Source organism: Rattus norvegicus, chromosome 4 (assembly GCF_021556685.1).
Source record: "Rattus norvegicus strain SHRSP/BbbUtx chromosome 4, alternate assembly SHRSP_T2T, whole genome shotgun sequence".
NCBI lineage: Eukaryota > Metazoa > Chordata > Mammalia > Rodentia > Muridae > Rattus > Rattus norvegicus.
The window spans coordinates 151,461,655-151,482,379 of record NC_141537.1 but is presented as its reverse complement, the minus strand read 5'-3'; the positions used below and the strand labels follow the sequence as shown (position 1 = coordinate 151,482,379).

The 20,725-nt window shown below is 40.8% G+C and overlaps 1 protein-coding gene across 19 annotated transcripts in view; it reads right to left on the bottom strand.

The window, feature by feature from the left end:
• Positions 1 to 20,725, bottom strand: part of Marchf8 (membrane associated ring-CH-type finger 8) — a 117,528-nt gene that overhangs the window by 65,924 nt on the left and 30,879 nt on the right. For 9 of the 19 annotated variants that reach the window (NM_001401666.1, NM_001401674.1, NM_001107882.2 and 6 more), the window contains 1 exon segment: positions 4,633 to 4,803. The exons of 3 other annotated variants lie outside the window; for them this stretch is intronic. In NM_001401666.1, the coding sequence (NP_001388595.1) occupies positions 4,633 to 4,725 (93 nt within the window). In that variant the 5' untranslated portion in view covers positions 4,726 to 4,803. 19 annotated transcript variants of the gene reach the window in all.

Here is a 20,725-nt window from a genome sequence, read left to right as displayed (position 1 = left end):
CTGACCAGCCTACAGAACTAGAAGTCTTGTTCGAACTTACTCAGTCTCAGGTATTCTGTTACAGCAATAGAATCAGCTGAGGCAAACATTAATGCCCTGAGATTCTCTCACAAGAAAGAGCCGCACAAATGATGACCGAGGTAGTAGCCTGACAGTGATTTAACTTCGTATTTCAAAGGTGCATATTCATCTCTATGTAGAAAGAATCGCATGTGGTTTACGGATACTTCACCTGTCAATAAAAACCTACAGCCTACGGGAAAGGGTAGGATAGCGGGTGGGACATCTGGTGGGCATAAAGGATTCTGGGATTGGGCCAAGAAGCCATTGGCTCCATGAAGGCAAGTCCTGGAGCATGAAGGAGACAGGTACATGAAACCTGAGCAGAGGTAACCAGCCACATGGCAAAACTTAGATTAAAATAAATGGGATATTAAGTTATGACCTAGTCAGAAAACAAGCCAAAGCTTATGCATTTGTAAATATAGTAAAGCCCCAAGTCCTTATATCTGGGAACAGAGAAGCAACTCACAGTAAACACCCTAAAACATCTCTTTATTTAATTAGGCCTCTATAAAGAAGCCAAGAACTAGAGAAACGGTAGGCTGAATACTGACATGCAAACTTGTAAAGAAGCAATTTTTATTCTACAAAATAAAACAACAGTTCCTAGAAGTAAACAGTGGAGTTGCTAATAAGAGAAAGCTAGAAACTGTGTTGATGAGAGACCTTGGATCCTTAATAGTTTAAATATGCATGCACAAGACACACACACACGCATACACACACACACACACATACACACACACACACACACACACACACACACACACACACACGCACACACACACTCATCTGAAAGAAGTAGGTAGGCCACTAGTGCATGTTGTTACCCTGAACTTTGGAGACTAAAGTGGGAAAAATGTGAGGAGATGGGCAAAAACAGAAGTGGGAAAAGAAAGAAAGAAAAAAAAGAAGCAGAAAAGGAGGGGGAGAGGGAAGGAGAAGGAGAAGGGAGGGAAGGAAGGAGTGGACAGCACCTGAGGAGGCTCTGAGAACAGGCTGCCCTGAAGATACCAAGCAGGCAGGCCCAGCATAAGGTGGAAGCAAGGTCTGGAATATTAAAGCTCAGATTTTCTGCAAGTTCTTCCTGTAGGCTCTCATTGTTTATCTAGTATACTAAAGTAGCAACCGTTAAGAGGTCAAAGTTTAATGAATATGCTTCAGAAAACTGCTGTCCCTTCATCAACGTGAGGCTCTTGTTCCAGACCCTGAGTACAGATGAATAGAAACTAGGTAATTACATAATGTATATGAAGTGTAGATAAAGCATCTACCTCCTTGTATTAAAATCTTCTCCATTTATATACTCTCAGAGCAAACTGAAATTTGTTTAGATAACTGTCAATTTGATGCTTCATGATAAAATCCCTCTGTTGATCTCAAAAGGAAGATGCAGAGATCAACAGTGAGAATTAGAATTCCTTAAAAGTATGAAAAATGTCTTTTGCTTTCTATGTAGTTGTCTAAACACAAACCAACTATGGGTCACATTTTTATTACGCTTTCACGAATGCAAAGATGTGGACCAGTTCTTTAAGGGTAGAAAGTGAAAATGTATTTTCTGGATAATCTTACAGATTGGGTGCCAGGTGATGTGGTCCTCTACTGAAAGGTACCCATTTATACTCGGAGTTTGATCACACATGAGGCGAGAGGACAGAGTGGCAGATCATGCACCATCCACTTAGCTTGTCTAACCTTGGCAAAAGTGAAGAGTACAGCAGAAGCAGCAGCATGCATCTGGAATCTTAACACTCGGATGAACAAAGGAAGAGCATGGAGTTTGGGACCAGCCTGGGAGACAGTGTGAGGCAGATGAACTGTGCCACAAGACAGAAGAACTGGTAAGGCTGAGTGAACTTAGATCCTGTGAATCTCAGAACTGAAAATGGGAGGAGTGTCGTCATTCCCTGCCTATCTCTACCTGCTCTGGGAACAATGACACCCCACTGAGAGGACCGTGACAGTCAGGTAGGGAAAACACCTGGAGTCCTTCCCATTCAAAGAGAGCATCACTAACATCACAAACTAGCATAGGAAACATCTAACCCTAGGTCCCGCCCTACTCTGCAACGTTTATATAGTCCCTATCCATGTGGAATAAAGCACACACATTATTCCACTAGGATCATATGTGATCATATGTGATCATATGTGAGTGGCTATTTTTACTGAAGTGTAACTCTTAGGGAAGAGTTCTCTCTCTCATCATGGGATCTTGGACCTGCCTGGCTGTGGTTACCAACCCCCACCCCACCTCCCACCCCACAGCTGGGGCTATCATTGCCACCTTCACTGCTGCCCAAACCTTCTCGCTTTTCTTCTAAAAGCTCTAATACCTCCAGCTTTCCCAGGGGGACCAAGAACCATGGAACCTATTTGTCCCAGCTCCGCTTCACCCTTTGGGCGGATAGAGGACAATAGAGTGAACACTGAAACCTGTCTCAGCAGAAGGTGGGTGGGGTTTTCCAGCGCCAACAGTTTTTAAGTGGCAGTGTTGGTAACACAAGAGGCATTTTTTTTTCAGTCATAATAAAGATAGTGGTAATGTTTAGCACAGGATACAGCAATTGAACTTTTGTGATTCACTGCCTCCTAATCTCCTTAATTTGGAAAAAGATGTTATTACTTACAGTGTGCGCTAGACTCCTGACCTTAAGACTGAAGAATGGAATACTGCTCTAAAATGGAAAGGGACTTATAATGACTGTCAAACACTGATTTGGAGACCAGCCATAAACTTTAAGACTTTTACAGAACAGTAATTTTATATTAAAACTTAGTGTATACAAAGTTGCTTTAAAATAAGTCTTGAAGCAAGATATTACTAACCATAAGATGTGAAAAATAAGAATGTATTCTCTAAGACAATTAAGACCAAAAAAAAATTTTTGAAGGTTTTTTTTTTCTTTTTTTTCTTTTTTTTCGGAGCTGGGGACCGAACCCAGGGCCTTGCGCTTCCTAGGCAAGCGCTCTACCACTGAGCTAAATCCCCAACCCCTAAAAAAAAATTTTTTTAATGAAGCAACTCAGGTTTCCAAAAGGAGACTAAAGGCTGAAAAGTAATGGGCTCCTGTCTATAAAAACCTAAAAAGCCCCATGGTGGCTCCTGGCCTTAATCCCAACACTCAGGAGCAGAAGCAGGTAGATCTCTATGAGACCACTTTGGCCTACAGAGTCCCAAGATAGCCAGAGCTACATACTGAGACCCTGTCTCAGAAAATAAAACCAACCTAAATGCAGCAGTCCACTTAAAGAATAGTTTATCTACGCATAAGTGATAGCAAGAAAATCCTTTATAGATTACAAAGTATTCCCAGCAGTTCTAAGGCCACTGAAGTGAGACCCGTCTTCATCCATAGATAGTATAACAATGTACAAGTCACTAAAAATCCACAGAGTTCCATATATACGCTCATGCATGCTATAGAAAATTGTGTTTAAAGTCACCTTGGGTATAACCAAAGATAAAGACCTTATCTTTGCGGCTCCCAGAACCTCAGTGAAGAGGAGGAGGAAGAACCTTTGCAGAGCTTCTCTTTCACTCTCAGGACAGGCACGTCACAAATTGCATCTAAAGATTTTGGGTTGACCTTGTGGTTTTCTCAACTTGAGTCACTCTGCCTTCTCCTTTCCCCTTAGCTTGGCACTACTGTAGAAAACCCATTTTATATGGGAAGTCCTAAAATCCCTCCATCACTGACCTTATCCGACCAATGTTTCGATGTGTCAGGCAGACCGTCAGAGGGTGGTAACAGAGAGAGGCTGATTATAATCTCCTACATGCAGTAACAAGTCCTAATCTTTGCTCAAATGCATCTATACACTGCATCTTGTTTTGAAACTCTAAAGAACTTCCTCTCAGGAATGTGTAACACATGATCAGGACACTTAGCCAACTGAGACCAGCATGTCACTTATAGCTAAGACGCTAAGAAGCCTATGCCAAAACCTCAGAACCCAGAAACCTGCAGAAGACAATCGCTTCTGAACACAGCCAGCTGTGTTCTCATTGTGCTCATTGGCACATCTCCAAGGAAACCAGCCCTTCAGGGCTCAGGGATTATTCTAGATTACAGTTGAGGACATTGTAATAAAATAATCCACATGGGGAAGAGCATCAGCTCTCCAAAGCGGTCCACTTTATCTTATTGGTGGGCGGGCCATGGCATGCTCACACCATTGCTACAAATGGGGCGCATGTGAAATACACATGAAAAACAAGGATCCAGATGATGTACTTGTGTGGGTGATTGACACTGACTGTAAACACCACAGGATCTAGAATCACCTACGAGTCGGAGCTATTAGTGTGTCTGTGACAGAGTTTAGAGACTCAGTTAACCTAGGTGGGACAACCAATCTAAGAATAAAGAAGAGAAAGTGATCCGAGCAGCAGTGTTTTCTCTGCTTCCTGCATGGAAATGATGAGACTGCCACCTCGTGCTCCTGATGCCAGGGCTTCCCCGCTGCCATATTTTTGCTTTCAAAATAAAACAGCTGCTCAGCCAGTGTCTGGCCACAGCTACCTGGGGGTCCAGGAAGGCGCTGAAGAAGTTCTCACATTACCTGCTCCTTATCTTTGGTCTTGCTCCTGTAGACTCTAGCAGAAATGGCATCCTGAGAAGGGATGGCAGAGATCTGGTGCAGTGGCATGCTCATCCCAACCTCTGACCTGGTTTTCCTCCTTACGGAAGTGAGTCTCCACTAGCAGAGTCATTTTGGGCCATTGACTTCAAGCTGAGAGAGAGGAAAAGAAACAGAGCTGAGCTAAAATTTCTAATTTCCAACAGTAAGACTGCACTTTGTTAATTTGAGGAAATTATTCTGACCAAATACTTGGTCTTCAAAAGGGACAGAAAATGACTAGGGAACACTACATTTGTTTCTTGTACTAAAATGTCAGTCTGAAAAGGAAGCAGGGTCACAGAGCAGTCTTTTGTTGTCATCGTGACTATAAAAGAACAATGTCTCATTATATTACTTCTGAAGTTAAATTTTTGCTCATGAGCAAGTATTCCTGTCTGTTCCCCTGAATATCAAACCTCATCCTGATATAAAAACCTTTCCTTAAAACTAATACCTTTGGCAGGAGGATTACAAACTTGAAACTAGCTTGATCTACATAGTAAGATCCTGTATAAACAAAACAAAATAAAACTTAAAACAAACATTAGACACACACAAAAAGAGCAAACTTACCACTGATGTCTTAGGGTCAAGTGACAATTCTGTGGTAGAGCTTGTCAATATACCTAAGACCCTGGGTTCAATCCCTAGTGTAAAGTTTAATAATAATAATAATAATAATAATAATAATAATAATAATAATAATAATAAAAAGAGAGAGGGGGAGAGGGAAAGAGGGAGGGAGAGAGAGAGAGCAAGCAAGCAGTGGGGGGAGTAGGATGGACAGGAGGGAGGGACAAAGGGAGGGAGACACAGAGAGGGAGACAGGGAGGGAAGGAAGGAAAGAAGTCAGTCAGTCCATCTGAATGACCTCAAATTCATATAATGGCAACACTGAGGTTTTAAATGTCTGAAATTGAAATTATCTATGGTTCAGGCATGACCTCCCAAAAGTCTAGATTACTCAAACCAGCTGTTGGCCAATTTCTCCTATAAAGGGCAAGATAAATATTTCGGGCATTGTAGGACTGTTCTAGTTACTTGACTCCACTGTATACCGCGAAAGCAGCCATTGATTAATGGGTAAATAAACAGGAATGGCACTGTGTTCTGGTTTAGATATGGCTTGTCCACTATGGTTTGCCTGCACTGCAAGTTTGATACTTTAAGAATAAGTCTTGAGGACAAATGTTTTTCTGGAAGTTTTTCTGGAAGTTTTTTCTCATTAGTGAGCTCAAGAACTGCTGTTACAAAGCTTCCAGCTCACCCTGTTTCTCTTCCCTCCATTATTTTCTTTCCTTCTCTCCTCACTGTTTCCCTCTCCAACCCTGTGATGAAATCTAGCCTGTTACAATACAGCCAGGGGCCTCACCAGAAGCCAGTGCCAATGCTTGTATCTCCAGAACTGTGGCCTAATTAAACCTTTTTTAAAAATAAAAAGTAAAATAAAATGCCCAATCTTGGGTATATTTTGTTACGGTAAAATGAAATAAACCATGACATTATTTATCAATAAAAATAGATTTGCAAAAACAGGTGGCAGGATAGATTTTGCCCATGACTTACAGCTCAATTATGGCTTCTCAGGGAAGACGTGGGTCATCATAGCCATTCCTGAGACCCTGAGAAGGCTGCCTTTATGTAAACTAACAATGTCTATATAAGCTGTCTTACATAACTTGCTTACTTTCTATATGTTCCCATTGTTAGTAATCGAATTATGGGTTCTCTCCTCCCATTCTCTTGTCTTGCTGCTCCTACAGAAACAGCTCCATACAAACTCTCCATGTTCATGGCAGTAATGTTTTATGATACCATTTCAATGTTGGCAGGACAGAGCTTTAAACCAAAAGAATGTCTCTAATTTGGGGGTCCTTCATTTGTTAACCATGTGTTGGGCATGTGGTGGTGAACAGGGAGGGTAGACAACAGGGCCAGAGCACCCTAAGGCCACATTTGACAAATATTTGTCCCACCTCCCTAAAAACTCCTCTCTCAAACAGCAGTGTCTGTGGGGCTGCTCAACTCCTACAGTGTCAGTAGCCAGGCAGAAGATATGGGGCTTGTGCATGGTTTAGCCATGCCTGCACACAGATCAGATCATAAAGCAACAGGGAAAGGAGGAATGGTTACAGACCAACACACAAGAAAGGAGCTACAAGGACGTTACTCAGAAAGGCTCATCTTATACTAGGCAAATGATCACTGATAATCAAAAAGTAAGAAAATAGAGTAGATTGCAGTATCTATGCATTACACTTCCCCTACTGGTCTTCAGGCCCCGATGAAGCTGGTAGAGAAGTAACACTGTGCCCTACAAATGTTCTCTGCGTGTTTATATCCAAGCACTCTCCCACACAAGAGGCGCACACTTACTATTGAGCTGCTGACGCTCTGGAATATCACAATAATGGTGAGCAGCATTTTCATCACCAATGCATTAAAGTCACAGATGACAAATTCCAGGTGGCTTCTTAGAATAAGTAGTTAAACTCACTATGCCCAAAGCCCACTACCTATCATGCCAGTAGCTATCTGTGGTGCTTCTGATATAATCACCATTATTACATCACTAGTATGTGCTCATGACAAGCCTAGGAAAGACTATACCAAAGAGAAAACAAGAGAGTCAGAATGTTTGCAACTTCCAAGGCCCCTCCTTCCTTACAGTCACTCCAGCTGCTCTGACAAGTATCACCATTTCCTGGTAATGGACCTGGAAGTTTGTCAGAAGCAATACTATTTAAAATAAGCATTAATTTATAAACAATCAAACAGGCCATGCTGCTATGTACATGAAGGATCATGTGAAAGAAAGTATAAGACAGGTACCTATTTTATACAATTCAATTCTTTAATGATGGATAGTTAGTCTTGGCATTGTGCCTGATTATCTAAATGCAGACTTGAATTTCACTGATATAAATCAAAGCCAGCTGAAACATCTGTATCTAGAGGAACTGGCCTCCTAAAATTTGAGTCAAGAAGAAACACCAAGTTTATGAACAGGAGCGTGCACACTATCATAACTTTCACAGGCTGGGTTCTAGCTCAATGGCAGAATGTTTGTGAAGTATTAGGAAAGTCATGGGTTTGATCCCTACTACTTCAAGGGTGTGTGTATGTGGGGAGTAGGGGTGGGGAGTAGATCTCTTCAGTCTGATCTATAGAATCAAAGTAATCCCTATCAAAATCTGAGCTACTGTTTGGCATAGATTTGACAAGGTGATCCCAAAATGAAAATGCAAATTAAACGGACTCAGACTGCTAATGCAGGCTTGAAGAACAAAGTCTGAGGACTCATACTTTCCAGTTTCAAGACTTACTTCAAAGGCTCAGTAATCAAGACATATTGAAACATAGATTTGGAAATCAACAGAACAGAAATTAAGAGTTGAGAAATAAACTCATCTATCTATAGTCAAATAACTGTCAATAGAATAACAAGATTTCACTTCCATAGCGGAAAGAAGATACTTTACACAGAATGCCAGGACAACTGGTCAGCTGCATGCAAAAAATAAAATAGAATAAACTTGGATCTCCTCCTCACACTAAGAAACAATAGAAAAACAAGAAATTGTCAAATTAATGTTGTGTGTGCTTCGAAAGCTGCCATAATAAAATTGAGGAGTGGAGCTAAATGTGCAGCTCAATGGTGTGCTTGCATAGCATGCAAGACCCTGGGTTCATTCTCATTCTCATTCATATTCATATTCTCTCTCTCTCTCTCTCTCTCTCTCTCTCTCTCTCTCTCTCTCTCTCTCTCTCTCTCTCGTCTGAATCCCAGAACTCAGCACAAGGGAGGCAAGGGATCAGGAGTTCAAAGTCAGCATGAGCTATACACAGTGAGACCTTTTCTCTTAGAAACAAAACAGGGGAAAGGAGAAATTGATGGAAGAAGAAACAAACACAAAATAGAAGAAAATGTTTGCCAAGAATTGTCTATCAAGAATCCTGTACTCACAATGCAGTAACAAAAAAAAGAAAAAGAAAAAAAAAGTACCCAGTGAAAACACGGTTACTCAGCATCGTCAGGAATCAGGACGTGCAAATCAAAGGCAAAGGCACAGGCGCTGCTCTAACTGCGTCCTAACGGAAGACACACAGACAAGCATTAGTAAGACATGCTGACGTTGACACCTTCAGATGCTACTGGCGAGAATGAATGCATGTGGCTGCTTTGAGAAAGTCTAGTTCTCAAGATAATAGATATGTAATCATCTGACCCATTTCTAGGAATACACATCAAAAGAAATGAAAATATCTTCCCTATTCAAGAACATTGCCCCTAAATTTAATCATGACACTACATTTCCATAACAGCATAAAGTAGAAACAACCCCCAAATCCATCAACTGCTAAGAAGCTACAGTACATACCCATTCACTTGAATCATAGTCATCAATAAAAAATATGAATGAACTTTAACAAAAAATTAATAAGTGAAGCCAGTCAGAAAGGACTGACTAACACTTGATAGCATTTGTATGACATATCCAGAATAGGTAAAGGTACACAGACAACAGACAGTAGGCAGCTGGGTTTGTCGAGGGTTAGGGTTAGGGTTAGGGTTAGGGTTAGGGTTAGGGTTAGGGTTAGGGTTAGGGTTAGTGAAAGTCAGGAAATGTGAGTGTGTGATTGCTTAAACAGGCTGTTCCTTAGAGTAATAAGCATGATCTGAAAGTGTCTGTGGTGAAGTCACACAATCCATGAGCAATGAATTATACCCATTTAAGTCAGTGAGTTGTAATTCATGTAAACAATCTCAATAAAGCTATTTTGTAAAAAAAAAAAAAATAAATAAATAAATAAATAAATAAGGAAATAAGTGAACTATGAAAAACATTTTAATTTTCCTTTTGTGTTTGTTATACCTACTTAGTTTTTCCAGAGGGCCTAGAGATGAACACTCTTCTCCTTCCCTTCCACCTCAAAGGACAAGGGAAAGAGTACAAAAGCAGCAATCAGAAATCAAAGTTCAAGTCCTGGCACCAACTGTGAGAGGTATGGAACAACGGTGAAGTTCTAAACCACTATTTCCTGTTTGTAAAAGATAAAGGTATTAACCCCTCACCAGTTAAAAAGGGTAAATATGAAAATCAAATAACTGTTTCCACGTGTGCACACACAGGCCCAAGCAGTACATTTACCAGCAGACTTGTTGGCACAGTCTGCCTTTCCATCACTGGTTTATGTACCTTTCTTCTTAGACTTAAGAGTCATAAAGCTTGGGCCTCCAATCCTGCTGACACGGAGATAGAAGAGCAAGGACAATAAACCGAGAGCGCTAGTACAATGGCCTGGTCATGAGAACACCCACGTGGCTGAACAACCCAACTGCTACATACTTCTCCAGACAGCTGAGATAAATGCAAGATTCCGTTCACTCAAACAACGTGCTGTGAACAGGTCAAAATAACAACCTACAGGTGTGAGTATGGAAAGCAAGTCCTGCCTCCTGTCTGCAGTGTGATGGAGTCAGTGAAGGAGAGACCCCTTTCCCTACTTTTTACTGCAGGTCAGGGAGTTGGCCCTGATGGGGTCATGAGAGCAGGAAATCGGGGCCTACTCCACACCTGCTGCAGCACTTGGGACAGCAGGCCCTGAACCTCACCTAGGAAGCACTGTAGAGCTGACCCTGACAGCAAGGGCATGAGTGAGCTAGCCCCGAGGGTTTGAGGATGGGAAAGCTGGCCCCAAAATTTGTCTGCCACATGGCAGCAAGTCAAGGGAGAGATGCCCTCCCTGGACCTTCACCCCTTGCCACCTATGGCAGGTGAGACCACGGGCACAGGGTCATGGGGACAGGTATGCTAGTCCTGACCTTCACCTGCTGCAGCACTCAAGTGAACAGGCCCTGGACCTCGCCTAGGAGCAGGGGAGATCTGGCTCTGGTTTCAGGGTTGCTGGTGAACCAGCCCCAAGTCAGGTGACAGTGCAGGGAAGCCACTGGGCTCACCAGCCCTGATACTTCTCAAGCCCAGATCTACATCTTTGAATTGACCAACCCCAACATCAACCACACTGATGAACTGCTGGAATGCTTGAAAGGGCCAGTCCTGCAGATCCAAAACTACAGGATCTCGATGAAGGCATCGACAGGATATCTGAGAGGAGTCTGAACAAGGTTCCAGAACTGATAGAATAGCAGAAGTCAGAGGCCTCATACTAGACCAAAAGGTCAGTGCAATGAATATTTGCAAGCAAAGAAGTGTGGACAAAAGGCTACAATGTGAGACACACTGTGACAAACTACAGTTTCCACAGAGATTTTTCTTCACTGTTATTCTGGAGGTTTTAAGGGTAGAGCAGGAACACGGGGGAGGAGATGAGTGGGATTGAAGTGCATGCTGTGAAATTTACAAAAAAAAAAATGTAACTCAAAGTCTAGGACAGAATTCACATGGAAGAATGATCATAAAATCATATATTAAAAAACAAGGTGGACCCGCGGATCCCGGCCCGCAGCAGCTCTCTGCTCCCAGACCCGGTGAGAGAGAGACCCAACCGCCTGGTCAGGTGGGCACTCCTGAGGCTGCAGAGCGGAAGAGACCACCAACACTGCTCACCCCTGCCCACATCCCTGGCCCAAGAGGAAACTGTATAAGGCCTCTGGGCTCCCGTGGGGGAGGGCCCAGAAGCGGCAGGACCCCTGCCAGAGACACCGCCGGACCCTGAAGGAAACAGACCGGATAAACAGTTCTCTGCACCCAAATCCCGTGGGAGGGAGAGCTAAACCTTCAGAGAGGCAGACAAGCCTGGGAAACCAGAAGAGACTGCTCCCTGCACACACATCTCGGACGCCAGAGGAAAAAGCCAAAGACCATCTGGAACCCTGGTGCACTGAAGCTCCCGGAAGGGGCGGCACAGGTCTTCCTGGTTGCTGCCGCTGCAGAGAGCCCCTGGGCAGCACCCCACGAGCGAACCTGAGCCTCGGGACCACAGGTAAGACCAAATTTTCTGCTGCAAGAAAGCTGTCTGGTGAACTCAAGACACAGGCCCACAGGAACAGCTGAAGACCTGTAGAGAGGAAAAACTACACGCCCGAAAGCAGAACACTCTGTCCCCAGAACTGACTGAAAGCGAGGAAAACAGGTCTACAGCACTCCTGACACACAGGCTTATAGGACAGTCTAGCCACTGTCAGAAATAGCAGAACAAAGTAACACTAGAGATAATCTGATGGCGAGAGGCAAGCGCAGGAACCCAAGCAACAGAAACCAAGACTACATGCCATCATCGGAGCCCAATTCTCCCACCAAAACAAACATGGAATATCCAAACACACCAGAAAAGCAAGATCTACTTTCAAAATCATATTTGATCATGATGCTGGAGGACTTAAGAAAGACATGAACACACTTAGGGAAACACAGGAAAACATTAATAAACAAGTAGAAGCCTACAGAGAGGAATCGCAAAAATCCCTGAAAGAATTCCAGGAAAACACAATCAAACAGTTGAAGGAATTAAAAATGGAAATAGAAGCAATCAAGAAAGAACACATGGAAACAACCCTGGATATAGAAAACCAAAAGAAGAGACAAGGAGCTGTAGATACAAGCTTCACCAACAGAATACAAGAGATGGAAGAGAGAATCTCAGGAGCAGAAGATTCCATAGAAATCATTGACTCAACTGTCAAAGATAATGTAAAGCGGAAAAAGCTACTGGTCCAAAACATACAGGAAATCCAGGACTCAATGAGAAGATCAAACCTAAGGATAATAGGTATAGAAGAGAGTGAAGACTCCCAGCTCAAAGGACCAGTAAATATCTTCAACAAAATCATAGAAGAAAACTTCCCTAACCTAAAAAAAGAGATACCCATAGACATACAAGAAGCCTACAGAACTCCAAATAGATTGGACCAGAAAAGAAACACCTCCCGTCACATAATTGTCAAAACACCAAACGCACAAAATAAAGAAAGAATATTAAAAGCAGTAAGGGAAAAAGGTCAAGTAACATATAAAGGCAGACCTATCAGAATAACACCAGACTTCTCGCCAGAAACTATGAAGGCCAGAAGATCCTGGACTGATGTTATACAGACCCCAAGAGAACACAAATGCCAGCCCAGGTTACTGTATCCAGCAGAACTCTCAATTAACATTGATGGAGAAACCAAGATATTCCATGACAAAACCAAATTTACACAATATCTTTCTACAAATCCAGCACTACAAAGGATAATAAATGGTAAAGCCCAACATAAGGAGGCAAGCTATACCCTAGAAGAAGCAAGAAACTAATCGTCTTGGCAACAAAACAAAGAGAATGAAGGCACATAAACATGACCTCACATCCAAATATGAATATAACGGGAAGCAATAATCACTATTCCTTAATATCTCTCAATATCAATGGCCTCAACTCCCCAATAAAAAGACATAGATTAACAAACTGGATACGCAACGAGGACCCTGCATTCTGCTGCCTACAGGAAACACACCTCAGAGACAAAGACAGACACTACCTCAGAGTGAAAGGCTGGAAAACAACTTTCCAAGCAAATGGTCAGAAGAAGCAAGCTGGAGTAGCCATTCTAATATCAAATAAAATCAATTTTCAATTAAAAGTCATCAAAAAAGATAAGGAAGGACACTTCATATTCATCAAAGGAAAAATCAACCAAGATGAACTCTCAATCCTAAATATCTATGCCCCAAATACAAGGGCACCTACATACGTAAAAGAAACCTTACTAAAGCTCAAAACACACATTGCACCTCACACAATAATAGTGGGAGATTTCAACACCCCACTCTCATCAATGGACAGATCATAGAAACAGAAATTAAACAGTGATGTAGACAGACTAAGAGAAGTCATGAGCCAAATGGACTTAACGGATATTTATAGAACATTCTATCCTAAAGCAAAAGGATATACCTTCTTCTCAGCTCCTCATGGTACTTTCTCCAAAATTGACCATATAATTGGTCAAAAAACGGGCCTCAACAGGTACAGAAAGATAGAAATAATCCCATGCGTGCTATCGGACCACCACGGCCTAAAACTGGTCTTCAATAACAATAAGGGAAGAATGCCCACATATATGTGGAAATTGAACAATGCTCTACTCAATGATAACCTGGTCAAGGAAGAAATAAAGAAAGAAATTAAAAACTTTTTAGAATTTAATGAAAATGAAGATAAAACATACTCAAACTTATGGGACACAATGAAAGCTGTGCTAAGAGGAAAACTCATAGCGCTGAGTGCCTGCAGAAAGAAACAGGAAAGAGCATATGTCAGCAGCTTGACAGCACACCTAAAAGCTCTAGAACAAAAAGAAGCAAATACACCCAGGAGGAGTAGAAGGCAGGAAATAATCAAACTCAGAGCTGAAATCAACCAAGTAGAAACAAAAAGGACCATAGAAAGAATCAACAGAACCAAAAGTTGGTTCTTTGAGAAAATCAACAAGATAGATAAACCCTTAGCCAGACTAACGAGAGGACACAGAGAGTGCGTCCAAATTAACAAAATCAGAAATGAAAAGGGAGACATAACTACAGATTCGGAGGAAATTCAAAAAATCATCAGATCTTACTATAAAAACCTATATTCAACAAAACTTGAAAATCTTCAGGAAATGGACAATTTCCTAGACAGATACCAGGTATCGAAGTTAAATCAGGAACAGATAAACCAGTTAAACAACCCCATAACTCCTAAGGAAATAGAAGCAGTCATTAAAGGTCTCCCAACCAAAAAGAGCCCAGGTCCAGACGGGTTTAGTGCAGAATTCTATCAAACCTTCATAGAAGACCTCATACCAATATTATCCAAACTATTCCACAAAATTGAAACAGATGGAGCCCTACCGAATTCCTTCTACGAAGCCACAATTACTCTTATACCTAAACCACACAAAGACACAACAAAGAAAGAGAACTTCAGACCAATTTCCCTTATGAATATCGACGCAAAAATACTCAATAAAATTCTGGCAAACCGAATTCAAGAGCACATCAAAACAATCATCCACCATGATCAAGTACGCTTCATCCCAGGCATGCAGGGATGGTTTAATATACGGAAAACCATCAACGTGATCCATTATATAAACAAACTGAAAGAACAGAACCACATGATCATTTCATTAGATGCTGAGAAAGCATTTGACAAAATTCAACACCCCTTCATGATAAAAGTCCTGGAAAGAATAGGAATTCAAGGCCCATACCTAAACATAGTAAAAGCCATATACAGCAAACCAGTTGCTAACATTAAACTAAATGGAGAGAAACTTGAAGCAATCCCACTAAAATCAGGGACTAGACAAGGCTGCCCACTCTCTCCCTACTTATTCAATATAGTTCTTGAAGTTCTAGCCAGAGCAATCAGACAACAAAAGGAGATCAAAGGGATACAGATCGGAAAAGAAGAGGTCAAAATATCGCTATTTGCAGATGACATGATAGTATATTTAAGTGATCCCAAAAGTTCCACCAGAGAACTACTAAAGCTGATAAACAACTTCAGCAAAGTGGCTGGGTATAAAATTAACTCAAATAAATCAGTTGCCTTCCTCTATACAAAAGAGAAACAAGCCGAGAAAGAAATTAGGGAAACGACACCCTTCATAATAGACCCAAATAATATAAAGTACCTCGGTGTGACTTTAACCAAGCAAGTAAAAGATCTGTACAATAAGAACTTCAAGACACTGAGGAAAGAAATTGAAGAAGACCTCAGAAGATGGAAAGATCTCCCATGCTCATGGATTGGCAGGATTAATATAGTAAAAATGGCCATTTTACCAAAAGCAATCTACAGGTTCAATGCAATCCCCATCAAAATACCAATCCAATTCTTCAAAGAGTTAGACAGAACAATTTGCAAATTCATCTGGAATAACAAAAAACCCAGGATAGCTAAAGCTATCCTCAACAATAAAAGGACTTCAGGGGGAATCACTATCCCTGAACTCAAGCAGTATTACAGAGCAATAGTGATAAAAACTGCATGGTATTGGTACAGAGACAGACAGATAGACCAATGGAATAGAATTGAAGACCCAGAAATGAACCCACACACCTATGGTCACTTGATTTTTGACAAAGGAGCCAAAACCATCCAATGGAAAAAAGATAGCATTTTCAGCAAATGGTGCTGGTTCAACTGGAGGGCAACATGTAGAAGAATGCAGATCGATCCATGCTTATCACCCTGTACAAAGCTTAAGTCCAAGTGGATCAAGGACCTCCACATCAAACCAGACACACTCAAACTAATAGAAGAAAAACTAGGGAAGCATCTGGAACACATGGGCACTGGAAAAAATTTCCTGAACAAAACACCAATGGCTTATGCTCTAAGATCAAGAATCGACAAATGGGATCTCATAAAACTGCAAAGCTTCTGTAAGGCAAAGGACACTGTGGTTAGGACAAAAAGGCAACCAACAGATTGGGAAAAGATCTTTACCAATCCTACAACAGATAGAGGCCTTATATCCAAAATATACAAAGAACTCAAGAAGTTAGACCGCAGGGAAACAAATAACCCTATTAAAAAATGGGGTTCAGAGCTAAACAAAGAATTCACAGCTGAGGAATGCCGAATGGCTGAGAAACACCTAAAGAAATGTTCAACATCTTTAGTCATAAGGGAAATGCAAATCAAAACAACCCTGAGATTTCACCTCACACCAGTGCGATTGGCTAAGATCAAAAACTCAGGTGACAGCAGATGCTGGCAAGGATGTGGAGAAAGAGGAACACTCCTCCATTGTTGGTGGGGTTGCAGACTGGTAAAACCATTCTGGAAATCAGTCTGGAGGTTCCTCAGAAAATTGGACATTGAACTGCCTGAGGATCCAGCTATACCTCTCTTGGGCATATACCCAAAAGATGCCTCAACATATAAAAGAGACATGTGCTCCACTATGTTCATCGCAGCCTTATTTATAATAGCCAGAAGCTGGAAAGAACCCAGATGCCCTTCAACAGAGGAATGGATACAGAAAATGTGGTACATCTACACAATGGAATATTACTCAGCTATCAAAAACAACAACTTTATGAAATTCGTAGGCAAATGGTTGGAACTGGAAAATATCATCCTGAGTGAGCTAACCCAATCACAGAAAGACATACATGGTATGCACTCATTGATAAGTGGCTATTAGCCCAAATGCTTGAATTACCCTAGATCCCTAGAACAAACGAAACTCAAGACGGATGATCAAAATGTGAATGCTTCACTCCTTCTTTAAATGAGGAAAAAGAATACCCTTGGCAGGGAAGGGAGAGGCAAAGATTAAAACAGAGACTGAAGGAACACCCATTCAGAGCCTGCCCCACATGTGGCCCATACATATACAGCCACCCAATTAGACAAGATGGATGAAGCAAAGAAGTGCAGACGGACAGGAGCCGGATGTAGATCGCTCCTGAGAGACACAGCCAGAATACAGCAAATACAGAGGCGAATGCCAGCAGCAAACCACTGAACTGAGAATAGGTCCCCTATTGAAGGAATCAGAGAAAGAACTGGAAGAGCTTGAAGGGGCTCGAGACCCCAAAAGTACAACAATGCCAAGCAACCAGAGCTTCCAGAGACTAAGCCACTACCTAAAGACTATACATGGACTGACCCTGGACTCTGACCCCATAGGTAGCAATGAATATCCTAGTAAGAGCACCAGTGGAAGGGGAAGCCCTGGGTCCTGCTAAGACTGAACCCCCAGTGAACTAGTCTATGGGGGGAGGGCGGCAATGGGGGGAGGGTTGGGAGGGGAACACCCATAAGGAAGGGGAGGGGGGAGGGGGATGTTTGCCCGGAAACCGGGAAAGGGAATAACACTCGAAATGTATATAAGAAATACTCAAGTTAATAAAAAAAAAGAAAAAAAAAGAAAAAAAAAAAACAACTCCATAAAAAAAAAAAAAAAAAAAAAAACAAGGTGAACTAAATAAAAATGTTGGGAAAAATCAATAAGATGGATTTTATTTAATATTTAAATATTTTTAAGATAAATATTGAGAAACAGCAAGGAACATGAACAAGAATTGAAACGCTCAGAGACTAAACCATACTGAAGAATACATTAACCAACACAAGCAGCAACCTTAAAATTACATCGAAAGCTATGCTTTTCAATGATTGAGGTTGGAACAGCTTGATAATCCAGAAAAAAAAGTAAATGAATACTCACACATTTTATTCATCAAAATAAATTCTGTGTGGGTTGGTGAGATAGCCAGAGGGTTCAGGCAGTGCTGCCAAGCTGAACAGCCTGAATGCAATCCTAGAATTAAGTGACAGAAGAGACTCTCCTACCACAGTCTGTCCTGCACATCCAAATGTATCAAAATAAGTGAGTAAATTCTGATAGATAGAAAGTTTACATGAAACAAACAAAATGAAATTCAACTACATATGAATTTATTAAGAAACTCAACTACAGAAATGTCTTTCTAAAACTAGAACTTACATATGCTTAAAAAGTCATAAAGGACAAAGGTGTATTGATTTGACTCTATACTTAAAGACATGAACGAGGAAACAAAGGGCTGGAAAACATGCTACATGGGACAGAAATATGTTTACACATGTTAATACAAAGTATTTTTTCCTTCCTATCTCTTGAGATAAGGTTTTGTTAGGAGTCCTGACTGACCTGAAACCAATATGAACACTTATGCTTAGAACTTTTAGCAATTTTGTTTCTGTCTCAGGAGGTCTTCTAATTGTGAGACTGTGCCACAATATTTAGCCAAATAAGTTATTGGAAAAAATATCAAAAAATTGAAGCCCGCCCAGACAGATGGGAATGTTTCATAGGAACTTCATGCACAAGGACACAGCTGGTGAACTAAAGCCTAGAAACAAATCAACTATACAAAGAATCAACAAGACCAGAAGCTGGTTCTTTGAGAAAATCAACAAGATAAACAAACCCTTACCCAGGCTAACCAGCAGGCAGAGACAGTATCGAAAATAACAAAATCAGAAATGAAAAGGGAAACATCAAAACAGAAACTGAAGAAACAAAAAACTATTAGATCCTCCTAAAAAGAACCTATACTCAACAAAACTGGAAAATCTAGAGTAAATGGACAATATTCTAGACAGATAGCAGGTACCAAAGTTAAATCAGAATTGGATAAACCATCTGAACAGCGCATAACACCTAAAGAAATAGAAGCAAACATTAAAAGTCTCCCAACCAAAAACAGGCCCAGAACCAGATAGGTTTACTGCAGAATTCTATTAGACCTTGCAAGAAGACTTCATACCAATACTCTTCAAATATTCCACAATAGAAACAGAAGGAACACTACCCAATTCCTTCTATGAAGCCACAATTATGCTCATACCTACCTAAATCACACAAAGACTCAACTAAGAGAAATACGGAACAATTTCACTTATGAATATTAATGTAAAAATACTCAATACAATTCTCACAAACCGAATCCAAGAACATATCAAAATGATCATCCATCGTGATGAAGTAGACTTCATCACAGGGATGCAGGGGTGGTTTAATATATGGAAATCCAACAATATAATCCACTATATAAACAAACTCAAAGAAGAAAGAAAACCACATGATCATTTCATTAGATGCTGAGAAAGCATTTGACAAAATTCAACACCCTTTCATGATAAATGTCTTGGAAAGATCAGGAATTCAAGGCCCATACATAAACATAGTAAAAGCAATATAGAGTATTGCTATAAACCAGTAGCAAACATTAAACTAAATGAAGAGAAACCTGAAGTAATCCCACTAAAATCAGGGACTAGAGAAGGCTGTCCACTCTTGCCCTACCTATTCAATATAGTACTTGAAGTCCTAGCCAGAGCAATCATACAACAAAAGGAAATCAAAGGGATACAATTTGCAAAGGAAGAAGTCAAAATATTACTATTTGCACATGATAGGATAATATACTTAGGTGACCCCAAAAATTCCACCAGAGAACTCCTATGGCTGAAAAACAACTTCAGCAAAGTGGCTGGGTATAAAATTAACTCAAACAAATCAGTAACATTCTATTCAAAGGATAAACAGACTGAAAAAGAAATTAGGGAAACAACACCCTTCCCAATAGTCACAAACAATACAAAATACCTTCGTGTGACTCGAAGCAAGCAAATGTATGACAAGAACTTCAAGCCGCTGAAGAAAGAAACTGAAGAGCTCAGAAGATGGAAAGATCTCCCATGCTCATGGATTGGCAGGATTAATATTGTAAAACTGGCCATCTTGATGAAAGCAATTCAATGTAATTCCCATCAAAACTCCAACTCAATTCTTCACAGTTAGAAAGTGCAATTTCAAACTCATTTGGAAAAGCAAAAAACCCAGGATAGCACAAACTATTCTCAACACTAAAAGAACTTCTCGGGGAATCACAATCCCTGACCTCAAGCAGTATTACAGAGCAATAGTGATAAAAACTGCATGGTATTGGTACAGAGACAGGCAGGTAGATCAATGGAATAGAACTGAGGATCCAGAAATGAACGCACACACCTATGGTCACTTGATTTTTGACAAAGGAGCAAAAACCATCCAATGGAAAAAAGATAGCATTTTTAGCAAATGGTGCTGGTTTAACTGGAGGTCAGCATGTAGAAGAATGCAAATTGATTCATTCTTATCACCTTGTGCAAAGCTCAAGTCCAAGTGGATCAAGCTACCTCCACATCAAACCAAATACACTGAAACTAATGTAAGAGAAAATGGAGAAAAGCCTCAAACACATGGGCACAGGGGAGAATTTCCTGAACAGAATTCCAAAAGCTTATGCTCTAAGATCAACAATTGACAAATGGGACCTTATGAAATTGCAAAGCTTCTGTAAGGCAAAGGACACTGTCAATAAGACAAAATGGCAACCAACAGATTGGGAAAAGATCTTTACCAATCCTACATCGGATAGAGGGCTAATATCCAATATTTGCAAAGAATTCAAGAAGTTAGACTTCAGAGAACCACATAGCCCTATTATAAAATGGGGTATAGAACTAAACAAAGAATTCTCATCTGAGGAACACTAAA